Genomic DNA, 26,907 nt, shown 5'->3' on the forward strand with positions numbered 1-26,907 from the left:
TGTGGGCTTGTAACACTTACACATATGCCACAAAAACCATTATACGCTGCCGAAGATCGGAGAGTTGAGAAAAACTTTTTGGAGTTTTGTATTTTCTTCGGACATGTTTCCCCCTTTTCTCGATCCGGTGGCGCAAACCGAACAGCAAATATCTAACATCGACATTCAGGGGGGATTGATTACGTCTCATGATTAGGTGTATGCTGTGTTTAGGGATGGGGACGGAATACGGTTAACGAGGAAAAAATGAAAGGAGTGATGCGATGGAGAGGTGTAAGAGAAAAGGGGGGGGGGTTTTCACTGAATGGCAGAAAAAAAAACCGTGGCGTTGATAATGCAGAAATGAAAAACCCTCTTCTGTATATTTCTACTATAATGACATCTCACGTCTCCTGACTTGTAATGGTGTCACAAAGTATTTTTGATACTTTTTTTTCCATTCGTTATTTTGTATTTTACTGTATTGTATGATTACCATTCTTTTTACCCATTCGAAGGAGCTGTATGACAAAGGGAACCGGAAAAAGATGTATGCTTAAAAACTAAAAAGGATGTATCATTGGATGGTTGGGATGTGTTACTTTGGCTCGGGAAAACAATAAGACAAACAAAACTCCTCTCACAACGCAAATTATCCTCACAATTTATCCGCTTCATTAAAAAAAAAAGGTATAAAAAAGGGTCCTATCCTATGTTCATCCGTCGCAATCACATGGACTCCCCTCTTTGCTTCCCATCCGATCCGATCCCATTCTACCAGAGTAGTTTCATCGACACATCCGAGAGTTCATGGCATTAAATATCATCAGCAACACCACCAAAAATTTCAATATCTGTGCTCCCCTTTTTATCCTTTCGTCACCACGAGTTGTATCATTCTTCCTCCCCTTTCTCATCTCCTCTCTGCTCCCGCTGCAATCAACGCTACTCTTCCTCCCCTCGCCCCCCCGTGTAGCGTCTCAAAAGTAAGAATTAAGATTGTACAAATAGTCGTTTCGCTGTGAAGAAGCACGTAGAAGCTCCTCCTCATGCGGTTGGATACATAGTTCATAGTCTATGAGAGAATAAAAAAAATATTACGCCTCGAGAGCCCTGGAAGTAATAAGAGGCCCTTTCCCGTAGTTTAGAAGTCAGAAGTAATAAAAAAAAGAAAATTTGCAGATCGTTCATATAAAGGAAATTCGCAGTGTTTTGTTTCGGCGAGACAAAGCCGATCAGTGTTTGTTCGTCAAGGCAACACCCAGACCCACGCCCAGAGCAATGGCGAGACAGATAAGGAAGACGATGAGAGCGCACCACCACTTGAGACGACGAGTGCGGCGGGCGTGCTGGATACCTTGGCTGACTTGCTCGTTACCCTTCTCGATGTTCTGGACCGTGCTCTCGGCGTTGACCTCGGCGGCGACAACGACGTTCTCCTGCTGCTCGACCATGGAGGCGAGTTCCTGGAAGAGAATGGCGAGTTCGGACAGGGTCTGCTCAATGCGCTGCAGCTCGTTGTGGCGAGCGCGCACGTTGCCAAGGAGAGAAGCAGCGTGGCCGGAGCGGTTGGTGCGAAGCTACAAAGTGGTCAGCGCTAATCATACTTGTATGTACTCGCCAGACAAGCTACTATTTGATTGCTGAAGAGGAGCGCGAAGCCAGGCCAATTCTTTGGCACTGGAGCATTTTGAACGAGACAAGATCAAGGGTAAAACTTACAGCTGTCTGGAAAACACCCTCGTTGTTCCAATCAGCCTCTGTGGCCTGCTGCACCTCGTCCTCCGATGCATCCGGGTTCACAATACGATACTGTCTCGCAATCTGTTCTCGGTAACGCTGCTGGTAGTCGCGCTCAATGCTCTGGTACTTGTCGAGCTCGGACTTGAAGAATGTCTTGAGCGACTCCAGCTGGGTCTTCTTGGTGGTGCGAGACGCATCTGTTGTCTTGAGCAGATCGCGTTCCAAACCCTTGATACCGTCCTTGATGGCGGTGTTACGAACTTGCGTTTGCGCCACATAGTGCTCAAGCTGCTGGGTGGCCTCTGGGTCAGTAGTGCTGAGAGTGCGCTGATGCAGCTGGCCGATGAAGTCGATCTCTGAGGTCAGCGACTTGATGTCGTTGCGGAGTTCTCCCACGCGGCTGAGGAAGTCTGCCTGCGACAGAGGCTGTCGCGATTGCTCCTGGCCGTATCCATTGCTGGTCTGACCTTGGGCTTGGCTGTTGTAGTCCTGCATCTCGTAATTGTTGTACGGGCTTTCACTGGTGTTGGTGGCATATGGGTTGAGCTGCCCAGCGCATTTGCATTAGCATCGTCGCTGCTTGTCCGGAAGTCCGCGGGTCGCAAGGCTCTACAAGGGCGGTTTACTTACCTGGCCATAGCCGCCGAGATTGTGCCCGGCCTCTTGCGCAGGGCCTTGAGAATAGGGATTCTGCTGCCCTGACATGCTGAAGGAGCGTGCTGCCGGGGGTTCTGTTTTGGTGCAGGTGGAAGGGAGAGGTGGTGATGATTCGACGAAGCGAGAGATTCGCCGGCGGTGGTTGCAGCTACGTGCAGGTAAATGAAGACAGCGGGCGGAATCAACGGCAAGGCTTCGAGAAGATCACAAGCACAGTGCTCTAATTGGTGGGGGAGGCTTTGGCAGCGCAAAGTACAGAAACGAGCACGAGTAATTGGCAAACCGAAGCAGCCTCGGGTTGTGCGGAGGTGGAGGAAGATGGAGAAGAAGGGAAGGACGGCAATTTCTGTTTTTGCGAGGCCCCAAAGCGGAATATAGCAGAGGCGCAACACTAACACTGTAGGCTAGGCGGTGCTGGCTGTGGTGTAGAAAACGAGTAGCGCCGAAAAAATAAGAAAAAAAACTGTAGAGGGACCCGGGCCATGTAACTGCGACCAGCGCGTAGAGCAAGCAGGGATTGGCCAGTGACGTATTGAGACCCGTGGACGGCTAATTACTAAAACCCAATCTGGGAGAACCGGATTCGAGCCGAGTCAAAACCAAGCAGTGCACAACGAGTTGAGACCGTTTCTACCAGGTTCTCGCTTCAATCTCTTCGTCGCCGATTCCAGCGTCTTCGCGCGGAACCGCGGAGCGAGCCTTTGTCAGCGCTGCGCCCAGTGGCCGCCGGCCGCCATTACGACGCCCACGGTTGAAATCATCTTGCCATCGGTTTGACAGCTCCACCCGAGGTGCTTGTGCCTAATCCAGCAGCTGGCTGGCTCCATCGGGTCCCTGCGCCCGCCAATCGTCGCGCATCGAAGTCATGGCCGTGAACCATGCCTGTGGCTTTGGGCGTCGCCTTGCCGGGCTCATTGCGCGTCAGCTAGCGAGCTAGTGGCATCGCCGAGCGAAGAAGAGCCTCTCTAGCACATCCGGGTCCTGGTTGCGGGACATGGACAATGTAGGAAGACAAGAGAATTTCTCTGCTCTGCAATTGCGCCAACTAGCGCTGGAGGCGCCGGCTGAGTGAGTAATCCCCAGGGTAACGGTAAGATGCTCTGTCTGCAGGATCATCTGATGGACAGGGATCCGTAGCTTCGTATTCTTGCATGCCACTGTGCCTGATCTGGGGCACGGTAGCGGTCATGGTTCTACTTTGTCTGGAATAGGCTCACTGCTAGGGCGAGCGGATAGTGGAGTGCAGCTCTCAACAGTAATTGGCCACGGGCAGTTCATAATTCGAGGACTCTCAACGCTTTCATCTAATTCGTCGTGTAACTCTTGATGCGGCATGGCATTCATTTTAAGATGCTCTCAGATAGGCCAATTGATTGTAAAGATGTCGTACCTGAGCTATTCAATTGCGACCCTTTAACATCGTGTCATTACTTATTTATGTGTGCAGCCATTTATTATGAGAAAAGTTGTTCAGCCCCCCAATTCTATTATCCAGCACTTCAGTTATACATGGGCTGCTACTGATGCTACTGATGCTACTGATGTAATACATATGGGTGGGCTGGCTGCCTTATTGAGCTGCAACCGGGGTGCTGGATAATGAAATTATACTGGATATCTTCTCCCTGTATTATTACTAGTATGTACACATGATCGCAAACTTCGTTATATACAATCGTCAATCTCATGATGCTGCCTTTCAACACTGCGCACATAATTCGGCCATTATGAGCCAATAACAGGATCCAATGTCTCTTCGGTTACGTCGCCATCGTGGCGAAGCTCCCTTAACATGGCGCTGACTGTGAGTCAAAAGTCCAACCTCGCTGCTGCAGCCAAAGTCAAAATGGCCGCGTGTATCAGAATTTGCGCATTAAGATCCGCCACAATCGGTGGCGCTAAAAATAGTGTTTCGAGTCCGCCAACAACTGGACCACGAAGCCTCAGGAACAGCGCCTCAGTGTGCCAAGAAGACGAAAAAGGACGAGGCTGACCAGCGGACGACCCGCTCAGAGATAATTCTTCTTCCTAGATGTTCGAGTATATTGCGACAAATGCCACTCGACGTCACCCTCTTTATTCTCCAGAGTACCTCCGCGAATTTCGAATACTCTCATTGTCATTCGGGGACCGACTTCGGACAGCTCAACGCTGTCGTAACCCGTCCGTACAAAAACGTGATGTCTGACTTCGATGCTGTCGTCGATGTTCTTAAATGTGACTACCCGGTTGCCAACCTTGTTCTTGCTGGTAATTGGTTCTCTAGGAGGGAATAGATGCTTCAGCACCTTGACAACCCGTTCTCCCAGGCGAGTTGTAAAGCCGTCAAAGATCAGGTGAGGGTATGCCTCTGACACCGTTCCTCGAATACTGCCAGGGATATCGTGGCGGAGAACAACGTTGTGCAGGGAGAATGAGACTGTCGGTCCGTGAGGTAAATGAGAAATCGTCAGAGCCGTAGGAGTACCGCGATGTTCGTGAAGTAGGAGCATATCAGACAGGCCTGCGGACTGGGCAGACTTGACAAGGTCGGGCAAGATAAGGTTACCACGGTTCATGCGAATAGAAGTTGGTAGAAGAAGTCTGATTTCCTTTGCAAAGGCTGATAATCTGGCCGAAGGGTCGCGAGAGGTCGTTACAAGAACTCGAGGGTCGACGATGCCAGATAGCTGCGCATACTCGTCGTCCAGGTCCAGCTGCTCATTTGTAGTAAGATCGCGGGATTCATCATATTGATAATCTTTCCTCAGGGATTTGTCGTTGGCGATTTCTGGGTCCAATGGTTTTCCTGAAGCGAGTGAAGCCCTCAGTTTGGCTCTCTTCTCGCTGATTTCGGCATCTCGCAGTAAAAGGGCTCGTCGGTAGAGATAATCACGCCTTTGGCGTGCTTGTTTGCGCTGTAGACTATAATTAGCGATGATGGTCTCTCCACACTCAGAATCTAGGCCAACATACAATCATCTTTGCTCAATGTGTAGATAGATAACTTCACTCCATCGGAGCTGGCGCAAAGGCAGTCGAAAAAAAGTTTGGGCTTATCAGTTTTGCCGGAAATTCAGGTCTTATCGATAACGTGCCACCGAACCGCCTATCACGTGGGCGCAAATTGTCCCACCACTACACCACCGCCTAGGATTCTCGGGTGCGCCAGGGCGTTGATAGATTCCGACTGACGAGTGCAGAAAAACGCTTTCTGCCTGGGAACCTTCCGAGCGACAATCTTCTCCAAAAGCCAGGCTCGAGACTTGTGTTCTAGCTTTTCATATTGATTCTTTCCTTTGTTCTTCCTCTTCCTGCGTCCGCGACGATGATGTGAGGCCGGTCGACGAACTTATCGAATCCCTTCCCTTTGACCATTTCGCGCCGAAGCTTGTCGCACGAGGCTTCTCGAAATCACAAAATATACTGTAAAGGTACACGGTACTCCCTCGTATCTGGTTCTAGCGCACGAGTCTCAAACAACTTCTCTGGGCGATCTTGCACCTTATCCTCTCTACTTTCGTCACTCTTCGCTACCCCTCTACCGTGAAGCTGACATATCGCCATCAAAAGCAACCGTCTGGCGCACTCGCCCCAGACACCCAATCAACATGGAGGGAGCCTTCACCCATGTTGGTAACCACCTTATTTCCGACTCAGCTGCCGCCATAAAGGCCGGCGCTGACGACTTGTCGACAATCGATCCTGACGAGGCTCTGCTCTACGGCAAATATGGCGGCCCAAGTGGCCGACGCCGAGCCGATGACGACGATAACCAGACGGAGGCCTTCGAAGAGGATGATAATGACAGCCTCAATAGCGTCCCCGTCGATCAAATGATGGGCATGAAGCTGAAGCATCCTGAGGAGGAGAAAGAGCTCCCGGCTCATGCATGCGCGTGAGCATCGCCAATTATTTCTCACGCTGGTTATATAAACTAACGCGCTGTGCAGATACTGCGGCATTCACTCTCCGGCTTGTGTCGTCAAATGCCTTACGTGCAACAAGTGGTTCTGTAGTGCCCGTGGTAGTGGCTCGTCCACCCATATTGTGAACCACCTCGTTCGCGCACGCCACAAGGAAGTGCAGCTACACCCCGAATCGACCCTCGGCGATACCGTTCTGGAATGCTATAACTGTGGAACAAAGAATGCCTTCATTCTTGGATTTATCCCTGCGAAATCTGATGCTGTGGTCGTCCTGCTATGCCGTCAGCCCTGCGCCTCCGTCTCCTCGAATAAAGACATGAATTGGGACACCTCGCGGTGGGAGCCCCTCATCGAGGAGCGGGCATTCTTGCCGTGGCTTGTGAACCCGCCGTCCGACGCTGAACAGCTGCGCGCCCGCCACCTCACGATCAACACGATTGCCAAACTCGAAGAAATGTGGAAGCAAGAGCCAGATGCGACGATTCAAGATTTGGAAAAGGCTTCCAACATTGACGACGAACCTCTTCCGGTTCAGTTGACATACGACGATCCCTACCATTACCAGAATATCTTTGGGCCCCTCGTCAAGATGGAGTCCGACTACGATAAGAAGCTCAAGGAAGCGCAGTCGGAAGATGGCCTCACGGTTCGCTGGGACTATGCTCTCAATAACAAGCACATTGCTAGCTTTAACCTGCAAAAGATTGAATCCGGAGATGTGAAACTCGCAGTCGGCGACGAAATGCGACTACGATATACTGGCGAGCTTCGAGAACCCTGGGAGGGAGTCGGATACGTCATCAAGATCCCAAACAGCCAATCCGACGAAGTCTGCCTCGAGCTGCGCAAGACGGGCAACGACAAGCTGGTCCCCATCGACCTCTCTCACAACTTTTCGGCCGATTACGTTTGGAAGGCTACCTCGTACGATCGTATGCAGCTGGCTATGAAGACGTTTGCCGTCGACGACATGAGCGTTTCGGGATACATCTTCCACATCTTGCTCGGCCATATTTGCCAGCCGCCCCCTATGAAAGTTACGCTGCCTAAGAAATGGTCTGCTCCCGGGCTACCCGATTTGAATCAAGGCCAGGTGGATGCCATCAAGGCTGTTCTTCAGAGGCCCCTTAGTCTGATCCAAGGACCTCCTGGTACAGGAAAGACGGTTACTTCAGCTACTATCATCTACCACCTTGCCAAGACGAGCGGCAGCCAGGTTCTGGTGTGTGCTCCATCCAACGTTGCTGTGGACCAGCTCTGTGAACGTATTCACCGTACAGGCCTCAAAGTGGTTCGACTCACGGCCAAGTCGCGAGAGGATGTCGAGTCATCTGTCACTTTCCTCGCCTTGCACGAGCAGGTTCGCATGTCCGAGCACAATACCGAGCTCGTGAAGCTGTCCCAGTTGAAGAATGAAGTCGGCGAACTTTCAAGCCAGGACGAGAAGAAACTGAGACAGCTGACCAAGGCCGCCGAGCGAGAGATTTTGAGCAACGCGGATGTCATCTGCTGTACCTGTGTCGGTGCAGGCGATCCACGACTGTCAAAGATGAAGTTCCGAAACGTCCTCATTGACGAGTCTACCCAGTCTGCTGAGCCTGAATGCATGATTCCTCTTGTGCTCGGATGCAAGCAAGTCGTTCTGGTCGGAGATCATAAGCAGCTTGGCCCTGTGATTATGAACAAGAAGGCGGCCAAGGCTGGTCTCAACAGGTCTTTGTTTGAGCGACTCATCAACTTGAAGATCAACCCGATCCCGCTGAAGACACAGTACCGAATGCACCCATGCCTTTCAGAGTTTCCTTCCAACATGTTCTACGATGGAACTCTTCAGAACGGCATCACCCACGAGCAGCGAGTTCGAAAAGACGTTGATTTCCCTTGGCCTGTAACAGAGATGCCCATGATGTTCTGGTCCAACATTGGCCACGAAGAAATTTCAACCTCTGGCACTTCGTACCTCAACCGAACAGAGGCTTCGAATGTGGAGAAGACTGTCACGCGGTTCTTCAAGGCCGGCGTGAGGCCATCTGAGATTGGTGTCATTACACCATATGAGGGCCAGCGAAGCTATATTGTTTCCACTATGCAAAACTCTGGCACATACAAGAAGGAAATGTACAAAGATGTGGAAGTGGCCTCTGTTGACGCATTCCAGGGTCGTGAGAAGGACTTCATTGTTCTGTCCTGTGTTCGTTCCAATGACAACCAAGGTATTGGATTCTTGTCGGACCCTCGTCGTCTCAACGTTGCCCTTACCCGAGCCAAGTATGGTCTTGTTATTCTCGGAAACCCCAAAGTGCTCTCCAAGCATGAGCTCTGGCATAACCTCCTTGCTCATTTCAAGGATCGCAAGTGCTTTGTCGAAGGCCCTCTTACCAACCTGCAGGCCTGTCTGCTGCAGTTTAGCCGCCCCAGAGTAAGCTATCGCCAGAGGAGCAGCCAACCGTCTCAGTACCCCAGCGCCAGGCAGTCAAATGGCAGATTCAATGGCGGCCCTCCTGGCCGTGACTTTGACGCTGGCTCCATGGTTTCCTACATTCCGGACGACGTTTCTTCAATCCAGGGCTCAGCCTTTGGAGGCGCAGCGCTCAATACGGCTTTCCCACCCATGTTTTCCAGCTTTGCTCCCGAGCAGTGGCCGGGGCTACCTGGAGTATCGGCGCCGGGACGAGGACATAAGGGTCGCAACCGAGCGCCTGAGAGCATTGCTGGGGAGAGCGTGGCAAATTCTGAGCTAACTGATGCCTCGACTAGCGTCATTGGTGCCAAGGGAATCGGCCAAGGAGGCGTAAGCCTGGGAGCTGGATTACACGACGTTGTGACGGGAATGCGAGCAGTTTCCTACAGCCAGAGCGATCGACTGAAGCAGTACGTGGAAAGCAACGGTCGTATGACTCTGGGCAGTGGTTACGGGCGACGTTATGACGACGACGAGAAGAGTATCAGCACTGCTTTCCACAGCCAAATCGGCGGAGGCTACGACTGAGTGACACGCACAAGGCTGTAACAGCAAATAATGACATTTAGGATACACCCTAAACGCTCCACAGTAACCATCAAACTCACCAAAACATGATGCCTACAACAGCCGCTCCGTCGAAACGATCGTGGAGAAGGCGAAAAGTCCAACAGACTATGATTATCGCCATCACTTCGAGCCTGGCGATTCGGCTTATTGCTGCGGATACGTATTGTAGCGGCACAGCTAATCACCGTCGAGATGAGCGGAGTTTATGGTCAGAGCTAGCGAGACAACTTGTCTAACGCTAGTCATCTGAGTTGGCGATGGGTAGTATGGAAGCTGCTTCTTTCAAGATCATGATGGCAGGCAGTGGGAAAGGCAGTAGCCCATGGTGGAACAGTCGAAATTCTTATTTTTCTTCGTTGTGGGATAGTGACGAGACAGTGGAGGCGGGTAGCTGGGGTACGGGCATATTGGCAACGCGCTTCCTACCAAGAGGATGCTGCCGAGATGAGTGCTTGGACAAGTTCTCCAGCGGGTAACCTGGACCTTGAGGGGATGTAAGGTGTTTTGGAAGCCAACTATAGTCGATCATTTATAATTAGTTGATAATAAAACAGTCGCTCTTTAAACTGTGTTGGCCTGTGTGATTATCATTAATAGTTCTATATGTGACTGATGTTTGCTGCGAGACTTGACCAGATTGAATGAAGCTGCCAACGGCTATAGCAGCACTCTTTACAAAGTGGTTTAAGCAAGGACATTTGTGCGGTAATGACATTCATTTGGTGGGTAGGTACTCATAAAACAGGTATATATGAAAACTTGCTTATCCGTCTCAACTTTTCCTCCCAGTCTAGCCGTATATAATATAAAACAGGTGATAAATACGTCTACAAATATTATTGCTTTAAGAATTCGTTGATTGAGTTCTGCGTATCAATTTCCACGTCATCCTGGGGCAGTATATCTACCTACCTTCTTTACGACGTGTAGGCATACCCAACTCTCCCAACAGCACCTCCCTTTTTAACCAGTGCCTTTATCACTACCTTACCTATTGTTGTCCTCTGCAGCACTCCCCTTTCTAAGACTCCTCCCTGTAACTTCATCTCCACCCTCTTATTCCTCGACAACTGTTGCTGTTTCATTGGTGTTATTATACAGTCTCTCTTGGTAGATGTGCATTACCTATTTGCGGCTACATTTAGATTTTTTTTCCCCGTAGGCCGATTTGTTGTCGCGGAGCACAATCAGTCAGTTGCTGTTTTAGTAGGGAATCAATCATTCAAGTTGTTTTCGACCCCTTCACGATGGCAACCGTAAGTTCTGGTCATGAGCACTCTTCACTGTTTCTCTCATATGCACATAATCGGGAATACCAATATTTCACATATATGTGTACGCATATCAGAACCTAGTCTATAGAAAGATAAATAAATCATCTTCATCAAATCTCTCATGCTCGTCCAACTTTGAATGATAGAATCTGGAATGAACTAGTTAGCAAACCCATTTCCCATTGCCATGTATTCTGAAAAAAAAAAACTCACATCATTCTTCCCTACCGCAACAAAATCATCTTCAGATACTCTCATGTTCCCAATTCCTTCCACAAAGGCAATCGGAGCATCGCCCATCACCTTGCGAGCAACATCGCCCACCGTAGACCCCTTCTTGACCAATACGCAATCCCGAAAGACAAACTTGGAATCTGACGCTCCAGAGCTGAATGTCGATGTATTCCGTACCGGGAAGATGGGTACCAAACCTAGCAGCTCGGCAGCTTTCGACAGCACCTGCACAACTCCTGTAGAACCAAAGCGGTACAGCACCATATCCTTCAAGTTTTCTATCCGGTTTCGGTTCTTCTCATCGAGTTCTTTTAGGCCGCCGCCGGTAGGGTCGCCTTGCTCGATGAGATCCTCTCTCGTGTCGACAAACTCGCTTCCCTCCACGTACTTGATGTATCCTTGCTTTGTCATCTTTCTCAGGAAGATTTCTGAAATGGCCGAACAGAGCACGACGGTATTAGGGTCCTGCATCTTGGCAATCTTTGCAATATTCTTATCCGCGTCCGGGTGGTCGATCTTGTTAAGCGCTATCACCGTCGGGAATTTCTCATCTATGAAGCAGTTGACAATATGCTCAATCGTCTCGTCAGACCACTCCTCCAGAGGCTCTTTTACGCCCGAGCGATCTATCGTCCGCTGAACCGTTACGGTTGTAGATCCATATCCGGAGAACTGATTCTGTAATGTCTCGACGGCAGTAGCCTTGATTGCGATATGCCGTCGCTTAATACCTCCCCATTTTGACATGAGATTGCCCAAAATCCACGCAACAACCTCACTTCGCAACCAGGCGATATCTACCGAGGGGTCGTACCCTCTCGTCTCTTTGCCCTCGGCGTCGACCGTCCCGGACGCATCGACAACGTGAATCAGCGCATCGGCATGTCGCAAGTCGTCCAAGAATTTATTGCCCAAGCCGCGGCCTTGGTGTGCGCCTGGTACCAGTCCAGCTACATCGAGAAGCTCGATGGGCACTGACCGTCGACCCTCATCGCACGATCCGTAGTTGGGCTTGCATCTGTCTGATAGCTTGAAGCGCGCGCATGCGCAGTCGATCTGGAGGTATCCTATCGCTCGCTGAGGATCAATGGTGGTAAATCTGTCGCACAAGAACAAAAAAAGTCCAAGTCAGCTTCGCGAGCTCTTGTGTGGGCGGGTATAGGGTGATCGGGCGATTATTCACGGGAAGTTGCCTACAGAAATCCATGTTAGTACAATGGCCAGCAACTCTGACAGACATATCATGTAGCTGTGCGCCGTCTTTCTTGGCCAAAGCAATATAGAGAGCAGGACTTTACCGACCAACTTTGGAGGAAGCATCTGTTAAGCTGTTGAGCGTGCTGCTCTTCCCGGCAGAAGGCTTGCCCACAAGCCCAATGAGGGGATCGCGAGGCATGGCGGGGTGGAACTATCGAGTCGATCGAGGGAGCGAGAAGAGAGGCAGAAGCAAAAATGATTATACAAGAAAATAAGTTGTAGCAAACAGGTTGATACAGATGCTTCTATGAATGCTTAGAGTGTGCCTAAGAGGAATGATGTCGCAAAACAGAACCTTGGAAAATAAAAATAAAATTGGGCCGAGTGGGTGACGCTTGTGAGAGCCGCACTGCGACGACGTCGTTTGAGGTACCGAATTAAACGCAGCTGCTAGTGCCTCGTACTGATTAAGAAAGAGTACTTGAGAATGTCAGTAAGCCATGCCAAGATGCAGGTCCTTTTTTCCCAACAGTACTGCCCCGCCTTGGCCGCTTACTCTAATAGACTTTGGACTTCCGCTGCTTAGCACATGCTAAGAGCTCGCATGCACCTCCAACAACGTATGATTCGACAAGGCGATACTTGATTCTTTTGATATCTGGTTGCATTCTCACATCATTTGATTTCAATACTGTAGCATGTCAGCGCCTCAATTGCCAATTGAGGCTTTTCCGGCCTGGGCTCTCTTGAATGATGTGGAATTCAAAAGCGCAGAGGTACGAAGCATTGAGGGCAAAGGCTTCGGCCTCGTCGCCAAGAAGGATATTCCAGGCGTGAGCGACGACTCCTCCAGCACGGAAGCAATCATCCGAATACCCCGAGATCTTGTTCTATCTGCCGAGGCTGTGGAGGCATATGCCAAAGTTGATCAACATTTCAGACAGCTACTTGAAGTTGCTGGACACCAAGTGAGTACATGTACCTGCCCTCCGGGTGACGGGGCTCCGAAATAGATAATGATGCTAATATCCAGAGAGAGCACTAGGGGCGATATCCTGCTGTATCTACTAACACATCTCATTCTATCTAAAAGAAACTCTTCAGGTAGCAAGGGATGTGCTTCAACACCATGGACCGAGTATATCAAGTTCTTGCCCAGGTCAATCAGCGTTCCCACCATGTGGACAAGTGAGGAGAGAGAGTTTTTACAAGGCACATCTCTTGAGGTAATTATGTCCGCTCGTTTACCACAGCACTGAAGCTAGTGGCTTCTCTCTCCATTGGGAACTACCTGATGTGTCTTTTGTCATGTGAAACGGAGCTGCTACATAATCCTTTACTAACCCCCATGTCATCAACATAGTCCTCGGTAAACGCAAAGCTCTCCGTTCTTTCCCGTGAATACGACGAGCTTTCCGAAAAGGCATCAACGCTACCCTTTTGGAATGATCTCTTGAGCGAATCAGGGATGCTGGAAGATTGGATCTTGGCAGATGCCTTGTACCGATCAAGATGCTTGGAGCTCCCCCACGCCGGACTCGCCATGGTCCCGGGGCTGGATATGGCAAATCATTCGCCAAAATACTTGGCACGCTATGACGAAACCCCTGAGGGCGATGTGGTATTACTCCCGAGCTCAGGATCTGGGGTGTCATCAGGGGAGGAGATCACCATCTCTTATGGGGAAGCCAAGTCAGCGGCCGAGATGCTGTTCAGCTATGGCTTCATCGACCAAGAGTCCGGTGTAAAGGAGCTGGTACTGCATCTCGATGCCCTGCCCGACGATCCCCTAGGGAAAGCCAAGTTTCACATCTACAAAGGCCCACCAATTGCGCGGCTATCTCTGACGGAAGGAAACTTCCGGTGGCACAGCCCGCTGCTGTATCTACTAATTCTAAATGAAGAAGACGGCCTTTTGTTCCGAGTGCTGCAAGAAAACACGTCGGGAGCTCGCGAACTAAGGGTTTTTTGGCAAGATGAAGATGTCACTGGGCAAACCGACGAATTCGAATCTCTCATCCAAGATCACCCTCTTTGCCAAATATTTAAGCTCCGAGCTGTGTCTGTGCTAGAGGAACGGGTTACTGCGCAACTAGAAAAAATCACCGCCGAGATCTCGTACGGGGCAACGGAGCAATCGCAGGCAGCAAATCAACCCCGCGTGGAGTGCATGCTAGCGGCGGAGAAGCTGAGAGATCTTGAAGCTCAAATCTTGCAAGGTGCGGCAGCAGCGCTAGAAAACGAGGTAAGCATAGTGACTTTTATCCTTTTATTGTCTTCAACTGCGGCATGGCTTCCATTGTCCGCCACATTCCGACGGTCCGGGGTCAAGCTAGATGTCCGGCAGACAGCTATGCTTGAACAAGACACAAGACACAGACGGGGCCGCTGCAATCTAAAACTCATGTCTGGATAAATGCTAATGCAACCACCGCAATTCACAGAAGGCGAGGCTGCTTCTGGACGCTCGCGTGGTGACATATCTCGGGTCTATGGAAGATACCCAAAACGAGCAAGCGTCTGACCAGGCGTCCAATGAGGACGACGACTTTAGCTAAGTAGCCGAAATGGCTAAGCGGCGTGGGATGAACAAGCCGGGGCAGCGCTCAAGGATCAGATTCTTCTTGGGCTTAGCGTAGGGATCGACGACTGGAGGTGCATTTGCGCCGGCTTGACCCGATATTGGAGTCGTGTTAGACAAGACGACGGACCAAGCCAGTTGCTGTCCATGGCTTGGGCCAGTTCAGAGTCGACGCTGTATCGCGAGTCCACTCGAATAACGAAAGAGCTAGGGCTCAGACTATTGACAGAAATGGCACTAAAACGCGGGTTAAACGTCCAATGGTTGGTTCATATGCAGGATATCCATGTGATATGTTCGAGTTGGACATCACTTGAAAGATTGACGAGACTCGATCGTGCAGAATCTCTTCTTACATGAGAGTTGACCCGGTGCTTTGATTCGTTCCGTGTATTATTCGCCAGTACTCAAATCAGGAGCAGATCTCGTGATCATCTCATTCGTTCCACCTGTATGACATGGAGTGACGAACTTTAAACTTTGAGCTTTTTTCTTCCAGACACACGTTCTTTGGGTGTGGCTTATGCTTCCAACTTTAAGATAAGGGGAAGACGATGAAACGAATGCCACTAGCCTTCATTTATGGCGCAGAATACGGCACAGGCTGGGGAATGTGAGGACTAATTATGGGCAGGAGGGCTAATAGATGTGCCGACAGGCACCACGATGGATGCTAAATGAGCCACAGTGAGTTGTGGATCAATGCAATTGCAGAGTTGTAGCGCAGTTCAGGAATGGGTGGTGAGAGTTGGTTCAGCCAGGGCGGACCCTGGAGAGGCTGGATGATGGCTGCAGGGACGTAGAGACGAATTGGTACCTCCCAAACACGGCTCATCGCCGCCTAAATGCAATCCATGAGGCATTGTTTCAGCAGCAGTGTACTCCGTACCATGGCCATGTCCTACAATGCCCGAGTCACGGAATCGCAGAAACCTGACAGCATCTCGGCAAGGGTCCGGCTATGCCGGCGTCCTTCCGCTGTCATGCTGAATACTCGCCAGTCAGTGACCACGTCTGCTGCAAGTCCGCGGTATGACGGGGATATAGTAAACCGATCATTGTCGATTCCGGTACTGCCGTTTGGGCGTTGCGTAGACAGATAGTCATGGGTTCCATGCCAGCTGCCAAGGGGCGAAGAAGTAGGAGGCGCTTGAGACGCCTCTGAAGCCATTCTTTTTTCTCGCAAGAAATTTCGCTTTCGCAAGAAAATAGAAGAACTGAAACTTCTCGGTACCGACCACAGTGCACAGGATAGCCAAGCATTGGCTGATGAGGACGAGCGTCACCGGCCAAAGCCCGCAGCATTCCCCTGCCAGACAAACCGTGTCATACAGTACGAGTCTGCAAGAGGCGTTTTGGAAGAGCTGCTCCCCGGCTTTTCCCACCCCGCACCATGTGCACCTTAGGGGGGCAAACAGCGGGAAATCTGGGGTAAATCAGGCCATAAGTCGAGATTTAATTGTGCGCTAGCTCTGTGGCAGGATGTGGACGCTGGTCTAGAGCCCGAGGGCCCTGCGTGTGCAAGTAAGCCGCTGCGGTAAGCCATCGAAAGAGACGACGTGTGTGTGCTAGTATATCGGTTGATGGCCCAGCTGGCGCTGGTTGCTGTTGTTGGGGCAATGGGTTGCATTTCTGACATCGTATCCAGGCCAGGTCCGATCCCATGCATCAAACACCGAACCCGCTCTCGAGAAAACATTTTCGCGGCAGAGGTGGGTATTCTGCAATTCGGCGGCCGGGCTAAAATGTCGCGATAATGGGTTAGGGTTCTCTTCTTCCTTCAAGCGGCAGTAAGACAGATGGCCTGCTTACTCTGTAGCGGAACATGGCGTTTTCCATCACAGGAGTGTAAAGCGGACGACTAAGCAGGTTAGCAATTGTCACCGAAACATCTGCCGGAATAGAACGAAAGGGAACAAATCACTTGCCAGCACCATGGGTCGATGGCAAATGCTTCACAGTCAAAGTACTCCGTGCAAGCAGCGGCGTCACGGTGGCTAAAGAGAAGAGAGCCGGTGGTGGTTGGTGGGGAGTGGTGCTCACATCTCGTGGCCTACAGGGGGCGCACTAGCGAGCGAGGGATTGAAGAAGCAGAAACTACGTCAAGCAGACCCAACGAAAAGAACGCTGAGGGGTGGAGCCGCGAGGCCGGGATGGCCAGTCGCGGCGGTGCGTCTACTATTAGCTTGCATAGTAGTTTTGGATGCATTTCTTTTTTTTTTTTTTTTTCATGCAAACGAGCAAAGAGAACCAGAGGGGGTAATAGGAGGCGGACGTAGACGAGGTGGATGAACGGAGATTTCCAGATTGGATGGAGCGTGCTGCCAAAGCGCTGTCCTGGCCGCTGCCGCTCTAGTGCCTGTAGCGCTAACAACCCTGCGGCGTGCTGGCCACGAGCGCTACGGGGAGCCAAGCACCTGTGGCCCAGAAGCCTCAACGCGCTGCTTTCTGCTTAGCGGCGCTGTCCAATCCCCTTCCCCGGGATTTAATTGCCTGCCACGCCCTGCTCTGCCCTTTTAGGCTCCACCTGCCTGCTCCTGTCTTCGCTCTTCCATTTCTTTTCCTTTCACCTCTCCGCCCCCCACAATATTCTTCTCTCCGTGTCTCACGCTGACGACGAGGAATCGAGCAAGACCGGACCAAGAGCCTCATCGTGACTTCGACTTTGACTCGCCGTGTTTCCCGAAAGAAAGAAGGTGTCCGCGACCAACCGGAATTTATCCAAAGCTGCTTCGACGATCCCAGACGCACGTTGCGCCGACCACGGCTGGTGGGCGAAGAAAGCCCCAGTCAGCACGTTCGCTCTCACTTAAACGCCTCGACCAACATCTCCATTTCTTCTCTTCCCATTCTATAATCGAGCGCTCGGATCGCAAACCGCCACAATGCCGGGCATCCTGCCTATGAAAGTCATCAAGGTGGGCAGCAGCGCCCAGAGCCGAATCGCCCAGGCCTGCGACCGCTGCAGGAGCAAAAAGATTCGCTGCGATGGCGTTCGTCCCACATGTTCACAGTGCTCTTCCGTCGGCTTCGAGTGCCGCACCAGCGACAAGCTGAGCCGACGTGCATTCCCGCGCGGATATACAGAGTCTCTGGAGGAGCGGGTCCGTGTGCTAGAGGGCGAGGTCCGCGAGCTCAAGGATCTGCTGGATGAGAAGGACGAGAAAATCGATATGCTCTCTACGATGCACGGAAACATCAGCGGCGGCCCACGACGGAAGCCTTCAGTCACATCCATGGCCACGCCGGTGTCACCGGATGGCCCGAAAGAGTCACCCACTATGAAGGAAGATACCTTCAGGGTACAAGCTACACAACTCCTTTTGGGTGTCGAGAACTCTGATTCGTACTTTATGGGCTCCTCAAGTGGACGCGCCTTTATCGGTATGTCATATTTGTGTTACCTTCATGTGTATCTAAGCACATGCGCAAGCGACGCATCTTCAATGCCATTTTATCGTTTCAAATTTCAGTTCTGAGCTAACGTCTTTCCACATAGCCTCCCTCAAACGAAAGATGCAAGACAGTGGCAAACCATGCAGTGACTTCACTCCTGATGCCTTCTTACACATTCAAGGCAGCACTCCTCTGGTTGCCAAGATGTCAGATCAGTCATCAAAAATCCCCCCCTCGCCTCTTCTCGGATAGATGCGTCAATGTCTTCTTCCAAGAATGGGCCCCTCTCTTCCCTGTTCTCCACAAGCCTACCTTTCTTCGCATCTACGAGGAGTTTGTCAATGACCCGGAAAGAGTCAAGGGCAACTACAAGCTTGCACAGCTCTACCTCGTCTTTTCTCTTGCAGGCCTCTCGTCCGAGGCTCCAGACCTCCAGCAAGTTGCTGCTTGCGAATACCAATGGACAAAGGCCCTTGATTCTCTCATCCTGGAAAACACCATGAGCACATTACAGTGCCTCGTGTTGGCTCTTCTGTACTGCACCGTCCGCGCCGACTATCGTCGCCTTCAGCACTACAAGTGTGTCGCTGTGGGCTTGTCTCATCGACTGGGTCTTCATCAAAGCCAAAAGCGATTTTCCTTTGGTGCCTTGACTCTTGAGACCAGAAAGAAGGTCTTCTGGACGCTGTACGCCCTGGATACCATGACAGCGGCCATTACTGGTCTTCCCAAGATGCTGAAGGAAGAGGATGTTCAGGCAGAATATCCGTCTGACACTGATGACGAATACGTCACAGAGAAGGGCTTCCAACCCACACTGCCCGGAGAATATACTCGCATTTCTAGCGCTCTTGCTCTTTTCCGGGCGACGCGAATTCTCGCTCGTGTCCTAGATAGAAACTATCCTGCGGCGACCAACTACGATCTCTCCCTCCAGCAAATGGGCGCCTTTGAGGCCGAATTAGATGCCTGGTATGACGAGTTGCCGGCTCACCTGAGACTCAATTTCGCTCAGGGTAAGCCGTCAACAGATGTCACCAGCAGCCGATCACCTTTGTTGGTAAGTGTGAATGCAATGATGGTTACTGTTGGTACAAAATGACTCACAAGCTCTACTATAGGCACTCACATACTACTATATCCGTACCCTGATTTATCGGCCAGCCGTTGGCTCAAGCCTCGGGCCCAAGGCTGCACCGGCACTCATGACCATCAGCGAATCCAGCAAGCACATTATCCAAATTGCAGAGCTCCTCGAAGAGCGTAACTTGTCATTCTCCTTCTGCATGAATAAATGCGATCTTTTGGCCTTGTGTGCTCTCACTCTTCTTTATCAGACCATTGATCTGAAACGCGACAGCAAGGTGTTGCGCGAAAATGAGCGGCTGGTGAATGACGTCCTCAAGACACTGCGCAAGAACCAGTCACCCGGGTTCGTGGATTTGGAACGAGCCGCCAATGTGCTTGTCACCGTTACCGATCCTTCGGGGCCGATACCGATGAGCAAGCATGCCCGCAAGCCATCAACGGCAGCCAGCTCCCGCCGCGCATCCCCCCCCGACAAGCTACCCCAAGCAGAGTTCACCACTCCTAGGCTCCCATTACCAGGCTTCGGCAAGCGAGGCCGATTTGACGCGCCCTCAAGACAAGCGCTGGATGGGTAGCATATCAAGTGTTCAGGGCTCCAGCGTAGATGGCCGGCCGCAGCCCTCTTCCCGTCAATCATTTGACGAGCAACGACAGGATCGCCAGCCCTCATTATCGCGAGCCTCTAGGCTTTCTCCGAATGCTCAGGCAAGACAGAATCTGGATTATCTCTCGCTCAACGACGCTTCGTTCACGGCCAAGCACGCTGGCTCCCCTCCTACCAACATGCAGGGACAGCCCATGGGAATGCAGAACGGCGGCCAAGGCTACATGAACAACGCACAGTCTGTGGCCAAAACCAACAATTTATCAGGCGCTGACTGGGAGGCATTGGTTGGATCCATGGACAGCGGGATGAACAATGTGTATGACGTTATCTACGGAGGCGTCACCATCGAAGCTGCGATGACAGGGAACTCGACTAGCAGTGAATGGTCACCGGATGCATGGGACCTCAGCAACTTTAACATTGATGAGTTCGGAAACAACCCTGCGCCGCCGCAGAGCGTGCTTAGCATGAGCGACGAGAGCCTCAGTTCGGGAGAGGAAGTGTCACCTTCGGAGCTGGGACTGGGTCTCGGCAGCATTGACTACGGGAAACAGCTGCAGGGGAACTACCACGGCGATGGATATGCAGCAAATGGGCTTCACGGGTTGTCTTTGTGAATTATGACGTGACTTCAAGGCGTTGTGGTGTGGTGGCGATATGAGATGCCTGTTTGATGTGAATTTGCGGCCTATCGATGTAACGGTTTCGATTTATTTTTGGGACGGCGCACATGCTGGAGCGATTTGTAAGGGCTTTTTTTTTTCTTTGAACTTTTCGGCTATGACTGGGAAGACACAAAAGCGGCTTCAAGGGGCTGTCAGGGGATAGTATGAGGGTTGTATGAGGGATTACATGCTTATTGGACGGATGGTGATGTGGATGGTTTACTTTATTTATTTTTATTACATGAAATGTTCCATAGCTTGTAGTTTTTTTTGGATATCACGGTCAGCAAAATATGACACTTATGAAAATTTTCTTCGCTCCGGCATCCTTGTAAATGCATCGAGTTACTGCATCTTATCTTGGGCTGAATCGCCTCGCCGCACCATTTGCAGCACTAGGCTGCGGCATATCAAACGGGCTACCCACCAGCGATACGGCATTGCCTGTAGCCTTGTAATTTATATGGCTCCAGCTGTCTAGACAAGGGAATACGCGCATTCTAGCCTGGATGGGGATTAAGACGACGGAGCCTCGCATCAGCCCGCCACGATCAGAAATCTCTGGTGCTGGGCCGAGCACGTTGCCCAAGGGCGATTGTTGAGAGGACCCTTTGCGGGTTTTTGGCGGCGGCACGGGGCTTGCGCGGAAAGACTCGGTGACTCGTAGTGGGCTCTATCCGCTGTAGAGGGGCAAAGATACAGGGTTCATGTGCTGCCGAAGGGCGATTTTAGTTCCATGGTTTGGACCCTGTAACGTAGCAGTAGGTACTACTAGTAGGTAGCTGATACTATTTGAGGTGAGGCGAGGCGATGCTGTCAGGGAGTCATTGATAACATGGATGGAGCCATTTAGTTTCCAGGTATGCTATCAGTTCGAATGTTGCTAGTATGGAATCATAAAAGGTTTAATGCCGCCTTTTTCTATTGATAGCAGCAGCGAATGGCAAACGTGGATTGGTTGCCTTGTCGATTTTTACACTTCCCGCCCGGAACAAGGTGCTTATCACCACTAATAAGCTAGCCGTAGATAGTCTCGTAAAGCAAAGACCCTGATATGACGAGAAGAGAAGAAAAAAAAATCTCGTCAAGTGGCGACATGCAAGGCACCACCGGGCCATGCTCAGGGGTCATGCGAAGGAAACGAGCAGGGCTGGTGGCTTCATGTTGTGGCTCTTTATGCTTGTCGAGGTTAAAACAGTATGGAGCAGTTCTTGTTTTGCGATAAGATACGTGCCAAGATGCATGTGGTGAGTTGTATGTTAGCTGAGAGAAAAAAATGAGATACAAAAGGCAAGAGAAGAATCATTTCTTTCTATTTCTTCTTCTTCTCTTCTTTTACTCCTCTTCGTTATTGCAGATCATACAGTGATTAAGTCCATACCGACACACCGAGGCACGTGTCGGACTGCGGAGTTTCAGTCTGCACTTATATCCGCCATTGCCCAAATAGAGCAGCCAACGTGACGAAATCACAAGCAAGCACGGCTTTTATTACTAACACCGCCTCTTTTTTGTTTTTTTGCCTATTCTCCGAGAGTTTTTCGTTTTTCCATCCCTCCAACTCATCGGTAGAGATAGAAGAATTCAGAAAAAAAGAGATACGATTAGACGGAATAGAAGATTTTGGATCTGCTTTCTGAAAGAAACATGAGTACAGCGGAAAAGCAGCCCTTGATGAGTCCTTTTCACCGCGGCATCACCGTTCCAAAGGGTATGTACCTGGTCTTTGACAAATCTGAGAGCCATCAATTCTCATCTTCATCCCTTATGACTTCCCATTTTTGGGCTCATCTCAGCTAACATTGAAATAAAAACAGCGGCAACATGGGCCTCGGCCATAGCATCCTCGCGGGATGCCTCACGGCGTATGCCGCAAACCATTGCCCATCGCGGATTCAAATCCCACTTTCCAGAGAACAGCATGGCGGCTTTTGAGGCGGCTGTTAAAATTGGAGCTCATGCGTTGGAGACGGATGTGCATCTTTCCAAGGACGGCGTCGTTGTGCTGTCACATGTAAGTTGTCCATCCAAACACAACTCAAGCCTCATGCATGAATTGAGTATTTGAGTTGGAACCGGATGAAATGGGCAACCAAAAAACTGACACTGTTTTAGGACCCCTCGTTAAAGAGATGCTTCGGCGTTGACCTCCTCATCAAAGACTGCACTTGGTCATATCTCTCCAGCCTGCGAACGACCAAGCAGCCATATGAGCCGCTGCCCAGGCTGGTAGACCTGCTCCAGTATCTAACCTCCGGACCAGAGACGGAAAAGATTTGGGTTTTGCTAGATATCAAGGTAAGAGAAGAGAGCACCGTCACAAGAAACATGAGAGAATATTCGCTAATACAGCATAACGTCTGCTCAGATTGACGACAAGCCTGGACAACTGCTACATGCCATAGCCTGCGCTCTCACAGAAGTCTCATCCGCCACTCCATGGGACGAACGCATCATTCTCGGCTGCTGGAACGTAAGTTATTCACTCACTCCATCTTAATTATAAGGTATACAATTAGCTAAAAACACATTCTCCAGGCCACATTCATGAAAGCCGCCCTCGAATTCCTCCCCGGCTACCCCCTCGCCCACATCTCCAACTCGCTCTTCTACTCCCGCCACTTCTTCCCCATCCCCAACCTCGCCTTCAACATGTTCCAGGGCCTCCTCGTCGGGCCCTTTGGCCGCTGGTTCCTCCGCGACGCCAAGAAGGCCGGCCGCCCCGTCTTTGCCTGGACCGTCAACAGCGACAAGTGGATGGAGTGGTGCATCCGCAAGAACATTGCTTCGAACCGGGCTGCTCTCCCTGCCTCTCCTTCTACGTCTTCCCTGTCCTCCATGGCAGACGACAAATCAGCAGCGCCAGCACCGACCGTCTTCATCGACGGCGTCATCACCGACAACCCCCAACTCTTCCTCCAAGTCTGCTCCCGCGTCGAAGACGACCTCGACGGCATCCCCTCACCATCCACTTCTGCGTCTGCCGTCTCCAGAAAGCGCAATAGCCAGAATCGCAGCGTCTCCATGCTCAGCTCCCTCAAGTCCCAACTCGGCACCACCTGTGGCGTGCTTTTTATCAATGTCGTCGTCACGAGTTTCTTCTGGTACAGGCGGCTTCAGGGGAGGATGGACAAGTTTGACGTGAGCTTTTTTAGAAATTTCCAGGGATAAATGACTGCGAATTGTCTTTGTTTTGTTTCTCTTTGTTTACCATCATCTCTTCTCTTGTTTAAGCGGATTGGACTGGTTTGGGTTTGGGTCCGGGCGTAAATGAATTGTTTCATCGTTTTCATATTTTTTTTGTTCTATATCTTTAATGACCAGCTAGACAGACTATCAAGGCTCAGATACATAGATAGCGCACAGAATAACGAAATATCATACACTTGACATTGCAAAAGCTATCCAGCATCCCAATTCTGTTACCAGTACTCCAGCTATAGCGTGGGCTACTGATGCTGTTGATGCCCTCGGCGGTATTGATATCACTGATGCTGCTACTTTAAAGGTTTTTGCTAGTTGTACGCTTTGATATATAGACCAACTGCTTTGTTGAGCTATAGCTGGAAGACCGTAACATAACTGGGGTATTGGGTAGCTTTTCCCTTTAAATCATTGGGATATCATCTGCATTACTTTCGTCTATATACCTTGCGCCCCCTCTCATTCCATCACTGAAAGCCAATCATTCTTTTTTATGTATGCATGTGCATAGCACATTGCTTGCTTAATCCAAAGTATTGCAAGAAAAGTTATCATTCCATTCCGTCCAACTCCAAATATGCCGTCTTTCTTTTTTTTTCCGCCGCCCTCTTCTCTCCTATTTCTGGCCAACGTCTAATTGAGAAAAAGAAAAGAGAGAGTAATGTAGAAAAAGCAGACTTAAAAGAGATAATAAGAGCAAGAGCAAAGAAACACATTAGATATCTTTACGTAAAGGGCGCCTCAGATCTCAACATCAATCTCCAAATCCAATGCCCCAATCACGTCATCATCCATGATAGGCTTATGAATCGTCGGCAGACCCTTTGTTTCCGAGTAGTGCTTCTCTTGCAGCTTTGTCAGGTGTGGCAAGGCCTGCGATGCTGAAGGGCTCTGAGTTCCGTTGATGCCTGCACCAGCGCCGTCCTTGGGAGCCTCCGGCTTCTCGCCAACCTTCTCGTTGATGTCGTGGACGAACTTGGCTTTCGTTCGAAGTCGTCGGGAGTAGTCTTCCTGAATCACCTCTCCTCGCTTGAGAGCCATTTCGATTTCTCGAGCCTTGGCCTTTTCTTTCAATTGGGCCTTCCTGACTGCTTCTTGGTTGAGTCGACGGTTCTCTCTGTTACGCTCCGCTAGCCTGTCTTGTTCTGATGAAGCCTTGGTGGCCTCTGGATTCTTTGATGCCCCCAGGCTTGTTTTGAAGGCGAGGCGCTCTCTGCCTAGCTTATCCAATTCCTCTTGTAGCTCTTCCACTTTTTGGTCGTCGCCTTCTTGGATCGCCTCCTCGAGAAGATTAGCAACCCGCTGGCGTTCCGATGGGTCAAACCGCTTTCGGAATTCATTGCGCTTCGCAACTCTAGCCTTGATCTCCTCATTTGTCCACTTGTGGTTAATCAGTCCATTAATATCATCAATTTTGTCCATGAGGAAAGCTTTGGTAGGCAGTGTAACGCCGTCATTGTGGCAAGTGACCTTGTATCGATTCAGTTCGCTCTGTTGAATCAAATCAGTCAGTATATCCATCTGTTGACCGTGGGGCAGATTGCCGAAAGGAAGAATGATAATATTACCTCTGTAATTGACCCGCCAGACGCTGCAATGAAAGGAAACTCCTTGATAGCCTTGCCATGAGCGGCCTTGACATATTGGTCCGTTACAAATGAGCCCTGGGGACCATTCAGAGCGTAAGGTCTGCTGGTTGTAAATCCTGTTCCATCGTTAGCACATATGATAAGCTACCATATTTAGTAATTAGGCAATGCATACCCTTGATCAGAGCCAGTCGATACTGCTCGACGCCCGTTTCAGGATGGGCACCAAGAGCGATACGGATATAGCATCCCGTAATGGCCGCTTCAAAGCCAGGAGTAGAGCAAACCTGCGCAAACTCGTTTCTGCCGAGACGAACTCTCTCGAAATCACGAAGCTCTGGTGGCGGCAGCTCTCGGGAAGCAGCCTTCTCAGGCGAACGATGGGTCTGTCCAAAATCATCATCGTCACTCTCCTCTGGCTCTCTTGACTCGCGACCACGCGGCGATAGGCCGTCCCTCCGCCTCTCCCGATCCTCCTGCCGTCTCTGCTTCTCAGCGCGCGCCCTGCGGAAGGAATCAATCGCTGATTCGCTGCCCTTGCCTGTCCTCGTCCTTGCAGCCTTGCGTGTGCCGTCCTCGAGTTCGGCCGGATCAGCGCTGCGCTTCTTCTTGACTTGTTTGCGCTCCTCAATCTCGACGTTGTTGACCATTTGTCGCAAAAGGCGGTTTTGTCGCTGACGTTCTATCTCAGAGACTCGATCCGCGATGATCTGCTCTCGCTCTACTTCTCGCATGGCCATGATCTCAGCCTTTTCGGCCTCGCTGATAAACATGCCGTCAACGGGGTACTTGTCGTCGCCGCCAGCACCCGCGATACCAGCAGAGCGGCCCGCGCCGCGACTGGGCTCTGCATCGGAGTCGGATTCATCCATCGAAGCTGATTCAAGAGAGTTGTGTGATGGCGCATCAGATCTAGATGGGAGGAAAACACAAGAAATTGTACGTTAATAACCGTCCGGTGGCTGATGAGAGAAAGGGGCGTGCTGCCATTGTGAGCAAGAGCTGAAGTGCCATGAAGCTATTGTTCCGCATTTGGCCCTCCTGCAGCTCGGCAGCACAATAAGAGATGATTCTATTCACTTACGCCTCGCCTTCATCTTCCGACTCATCCTGTTTTGACCGCCGCTTTGGTTTCGTTTCTGGTGATTGAGGCGTCTCGTCTTCTGAGGCTGGTGGCGGCGACGCCGATGCCTCTCTGCTGGCGACCACGGATCCCTCGTCGTCCGAATCACCGCCCGCAAGGGCCAGGAGTTCGTCGTCGATGTCAGCCATGATGGAAATCTGGTGTAGATGCAGTCCTCGATGGCCGAAATATGCTGTTCAGGGGGTTGTTTTGCAGAGCGGTGGCGAGAAAAGGCCCAACGATGTCGCAAATGTTGGGAGGGGAGTCCAAAGGAGCAAACGCGACAGCGATTCTCGTCTCGAGCCGGTAGTAAGATGTGATACGGCGGTGTCAGGAGGGGCAAGAAAGACCTCAGAGCAGAAAATCCGTTGGTCGATTCAATTGTCGTGTCTGTCAACTGAGGGACCAGCGAAGAAGAGGGATTAAGCACAGCGAATTGAAGAGCAAAGGAGGGAAGAAAGCCTCGAGCGCCTGAGCCGCAGCACTAAAGCTGCTCGCTATTACACTTCTGCCCGGCAATTAACGCGACGCCCCGTAGCCAAGTCTCCGGCGCTGGTGGCGGAAAAGCGTTTGTCCGTAGCAACGACGTCTCTGGCCAATCGGCAGCGCTGCCGCATGCAGGTCCCCGTA

At 50.9% G+C, this 26,907-nt stretch overlaps 10 protein-coding genes across 11 annotated transcripts; 6 read left to right on the forward strand and 4 right to left on the reverse strand.

The window, feature by feature from the left end:
• Positions 1-1,214: 1,214 nt before the first annotated feature.
• On the reverse strand, positions 1,215-2,427 carry TrAtP1_003420 (uncharacterized protein; the record flags this gene model as incomplete). The annotated part of the gene is made up of 3 exons (XM_066111875.1): positions 1,215-1,559; positions 1,702-2,268; positions 2,353-2,427. 3 exons carry the CDS (start codon positions 2,425-2,427, stop codon positions 1,215-1,217), a joined length of 987 nt encoding a protein of 328 aa, XP_065967954.1.
• A 1,546-nt stretch (positions 2,428-3,973) lies between these two features.
• Positions 3,974-5,407, reverse strand: TrAtP1_003421 (uncharacterized protein). Its single transcript, XM_066111876.1, has 2 exons — positions 5,335-5,407; positions 3,974-5,276 (listed from the first exon to the last, which is right to left on the reverse strand). The coding sequence occupies exons 1-2, from the start codon at positions 5,338-5,340 to the stop codon at positions 4,389-4,391; spliced, it is 894 nt and encodes a 297-aa protein (XP_065967955.1). The 5' UTR covers positions 5,341-5,407; the 3' UTR covers positions 3,974-4,388.
• Positions 5,408-5,537: 130 nt separating this feature from the next.
• TrAtP1_013329 (uncharacterized protein) lies at positions 5,538-9,884 on the forward strand. The gene is made up of 2 exons (XM_014087901.2): positions 5,538-6,256; positions 6,312-9,884. Exons 1-2 carry the CDS (start codon positions 5,970-5,972, stop codon positions 9,274-9,276), a joined length of 3,252 nt encoding a protein of 1,083 aa, XP_013943376.1. The 5' UTR covers positions 5,538-5,969; the 3' UTR covers positions 9,277-9,884.
• An 827-nt stretch (positions 9,885-10,711) lies between these two features.
• On the reverse strand, positions 10,712-12,222 carry TrAtP1_003422 (uncharacterized protein; the record flags this gene model as incomplete). The annotated part of the gene is made up of 4 exons (XM_014087902.2): positions 10,712-10,741; positions 10,806-11,925; positions 12,010-12,019; positions 12,129-12,222. The coding sequence occupies 4 exons, from the start codon at positions 12,220-12,222 to the stop codon at positions 10,712-10,714; spliced, it is 1,254 nt and encodes a 417-aa protein (XP_013943377.1).
• Positions 12,223-12,721: 499 nt separating this feature from the next.
• TrAtP1_003423 (uncharacterized protein) lies at positions 12,722-14,581 on the forward strand (the record flags this gene model as incomplete). Its single annotated transcript, XM_014087435.1, has 4 exons — positions 12,722-12,991; positions 13,061-13,249; positions 13,387-14,268; positions 14,468-14,581. 4 exons carry the CDS (start codon positions 12,722-12,724, stop codon positions 14,579-14,581), a joined length of 1,455 nt encoding a protein of 484 aa, XP_013942910.1.
• Positions 14,582-17,489: 2,908 nt separating this feature from the next.
• TrAtP1_003424 (uncharacterized protein) lies at positions 17,490-18,252 on the forward strand (the record flags this gene model as incomplete). Its single annotated transcript, XM_014087903.2, has 2 exons — positions 17,490-17,988; positions 18,104-18,252. 2 exons carry the CDS (start codon positions 17,490-17,492, stop codon positions 18,250-18,252), a joined length of 648 nt encoding a protein of 215 aa, XP_013943378.2.
• A 247-nt stretch (positions 18,253-18,499) lies between these two features.
• Positions 18,500-19,664, forward strand: TrAtP1_003425 (uncharacterized protein; the record flags this gene model as incomplete). The annotated part of the gene is made up of 2 exons (XM_066111877.1): positions 18,500-19,060; positions 19,122-19,664. The coding sequence occupies 2 exons, from the start codon at positions 18,500-18,502 to the stop codon at positions 19,662-19,664; spliced, it is 1,104 nt and encodes a 367-aa protein (XP_065967956.1).
• Positions 19,665-19,864: 200 nt separating this feature from the next.
• On the forward strand, positions 19,865-20,666 carry TrAtP1_003426 (uncharacterized protein). Its single transcript, XM_066111878.1, has one exon. The coding sequence runs from the start codon at positions 19,873-19,875 to the stop codon at positions 20,311-20,313; it is 441 nt and encodes a 146-aa protein (XP_065967957.1). The 5' UTR covers positions 19,865-19,872; the 3' UTR covers positions 20,314-20,666.
• Positions 20,667-21,658: 992 nt separating this feature from the next.
• Positions 21,659-23,757, forward strand: TrAtP1_003427 (uncharacterized protein). The gene is made up of 5 exons (XM_014087904.2): positions 21,659-22,072; positions 22,179-22,375; positions 22,477-22,659; positions 22,730-22,834; positions 22,900-23,757. Exons 1-5 carry the CDS (start codon positions 22,009-22,011, stop codon positions 23,530-23,532), a joined length of 1,182 nt encoding a protein of 393 aa, XP_013943379.1. The 5' UTR covers positions 21,659-22,008; the 3' UTR covers positions 23,533-23,757.
• Positions 23,758-23,773: 16 nt separating this feature from the next.
• On the reverse strand, positions 23,774-26,772 carry TrAtP1_003428 (uncharacterized protein). Of its 2 annotated transcripts, XM_014087905.3 has the most exons (4): positions 26,239-26,772; positions 25,330-26,066; positions 25,134-25,270; positions 23,774-25,056 (listed from the first exon to the last, which is right to left on the reverse strand). In XM_014087905.3, exons 1-4 carry the CDS (start codon positions 26,424-26,426, stop codon positions 24,307-24,309), a joined length of 1,812 nt encoding a protein of 603 aa, XP_013943380.2. In that variant the 5' UTR covers positions 26,427-26,772; the 3' UTR covers positions 23,774-24,306. The 2 variants fall into 2 exon arrangements, with proteins under 2 accessions (XP_013943380.2, XP_065967958.1); XM_066111879.1 differs by having other exon boundaries at positions 25,330-26,772.
• Positions 26,773-26,907: the final 135 nt, after the last annotated feature.

Source organism: Trichoderma atroviride, chromosome 2 (assembly GCF_020647795.1).
Source record: "Trichoderma atroviride chromosome 2, complete sequence".
Classification (NCBI taxonomy): domain Eukaryota; kingdom Fungi; phylum Ascomycota; class Sordariomycetes; order Hypocreales; family Hypocreaceae; genus Trichoderma; species Trichoderma atroviride.

Excerpts from the sequence above, each read along its gene's own strand:
- TrAtP1_013329 (XM_014087901.2), top strand. The coding sequence starts at position 5,970 with ATGGAGGGAGCCTTCACCCATGTTGGTAACCACCTTATTTCCGACTCA. Across the intron at positions 6,257-6,311 it reads CTCCCGGCTCATGCATGCGC|ATACTGCGGCATTCACTCTC; the intron begins GTGAGCATCGCC and ends CGCGCTGTGCAG.
- TrAtP1_003426 (XM_066111878.1), top strand. The coding sequence starts at position 19,873 with ATGCAGGGACAGCCCATGGGAATGCAGAACGGCGGCCAAGGCTACATG.
- TrAtP1_003427 (XM_014087904.2), top strand. The coding sequence starts at position 22,009 with ATGAGTACAGCGGAAAAGCAGCCCTTGATGAGTCCTTTTCACCGCGGC. Across the intron at positions 22,073-22,178 it reads CGGCATCACCGTTCCAAAGG|CGGCAACATGGGCCTCGGCC; the intron begins GTATGTACCTGG and ends AAATAAAAACAG. Across the intron at positions 22,835-22,899 it reads TCATTCTCGGCTGCTGGAAC|GCCACATTCATGAAAGCCGC; the intron begins GTAAGTTATTCA and ends CACATTCTCCAG.
- TrAtP1_003428 (XM_014087905.3), bottom strand. The coding sequence starts at position 26,426 with ATGGCTGACATCGACGACGAACTCCTGGCCCTTGCGGGCGGTGATTCG. Across the intron at positions 26,067-26,238 it reads TCGGAAGATGAAGGCGAGGC|ATCTGATGCGCCATCACACA; the intron begins GTAAGTGAATAG and ends CCTCCCATCTAG. Across the intron at positions 25,057-25,133 it reads CTGGCGGGTCAATTACAGAG|AGCGAACTGAATCGATACAA; the intron begins GTAATATTATCA and ends TTGATTCAACAG.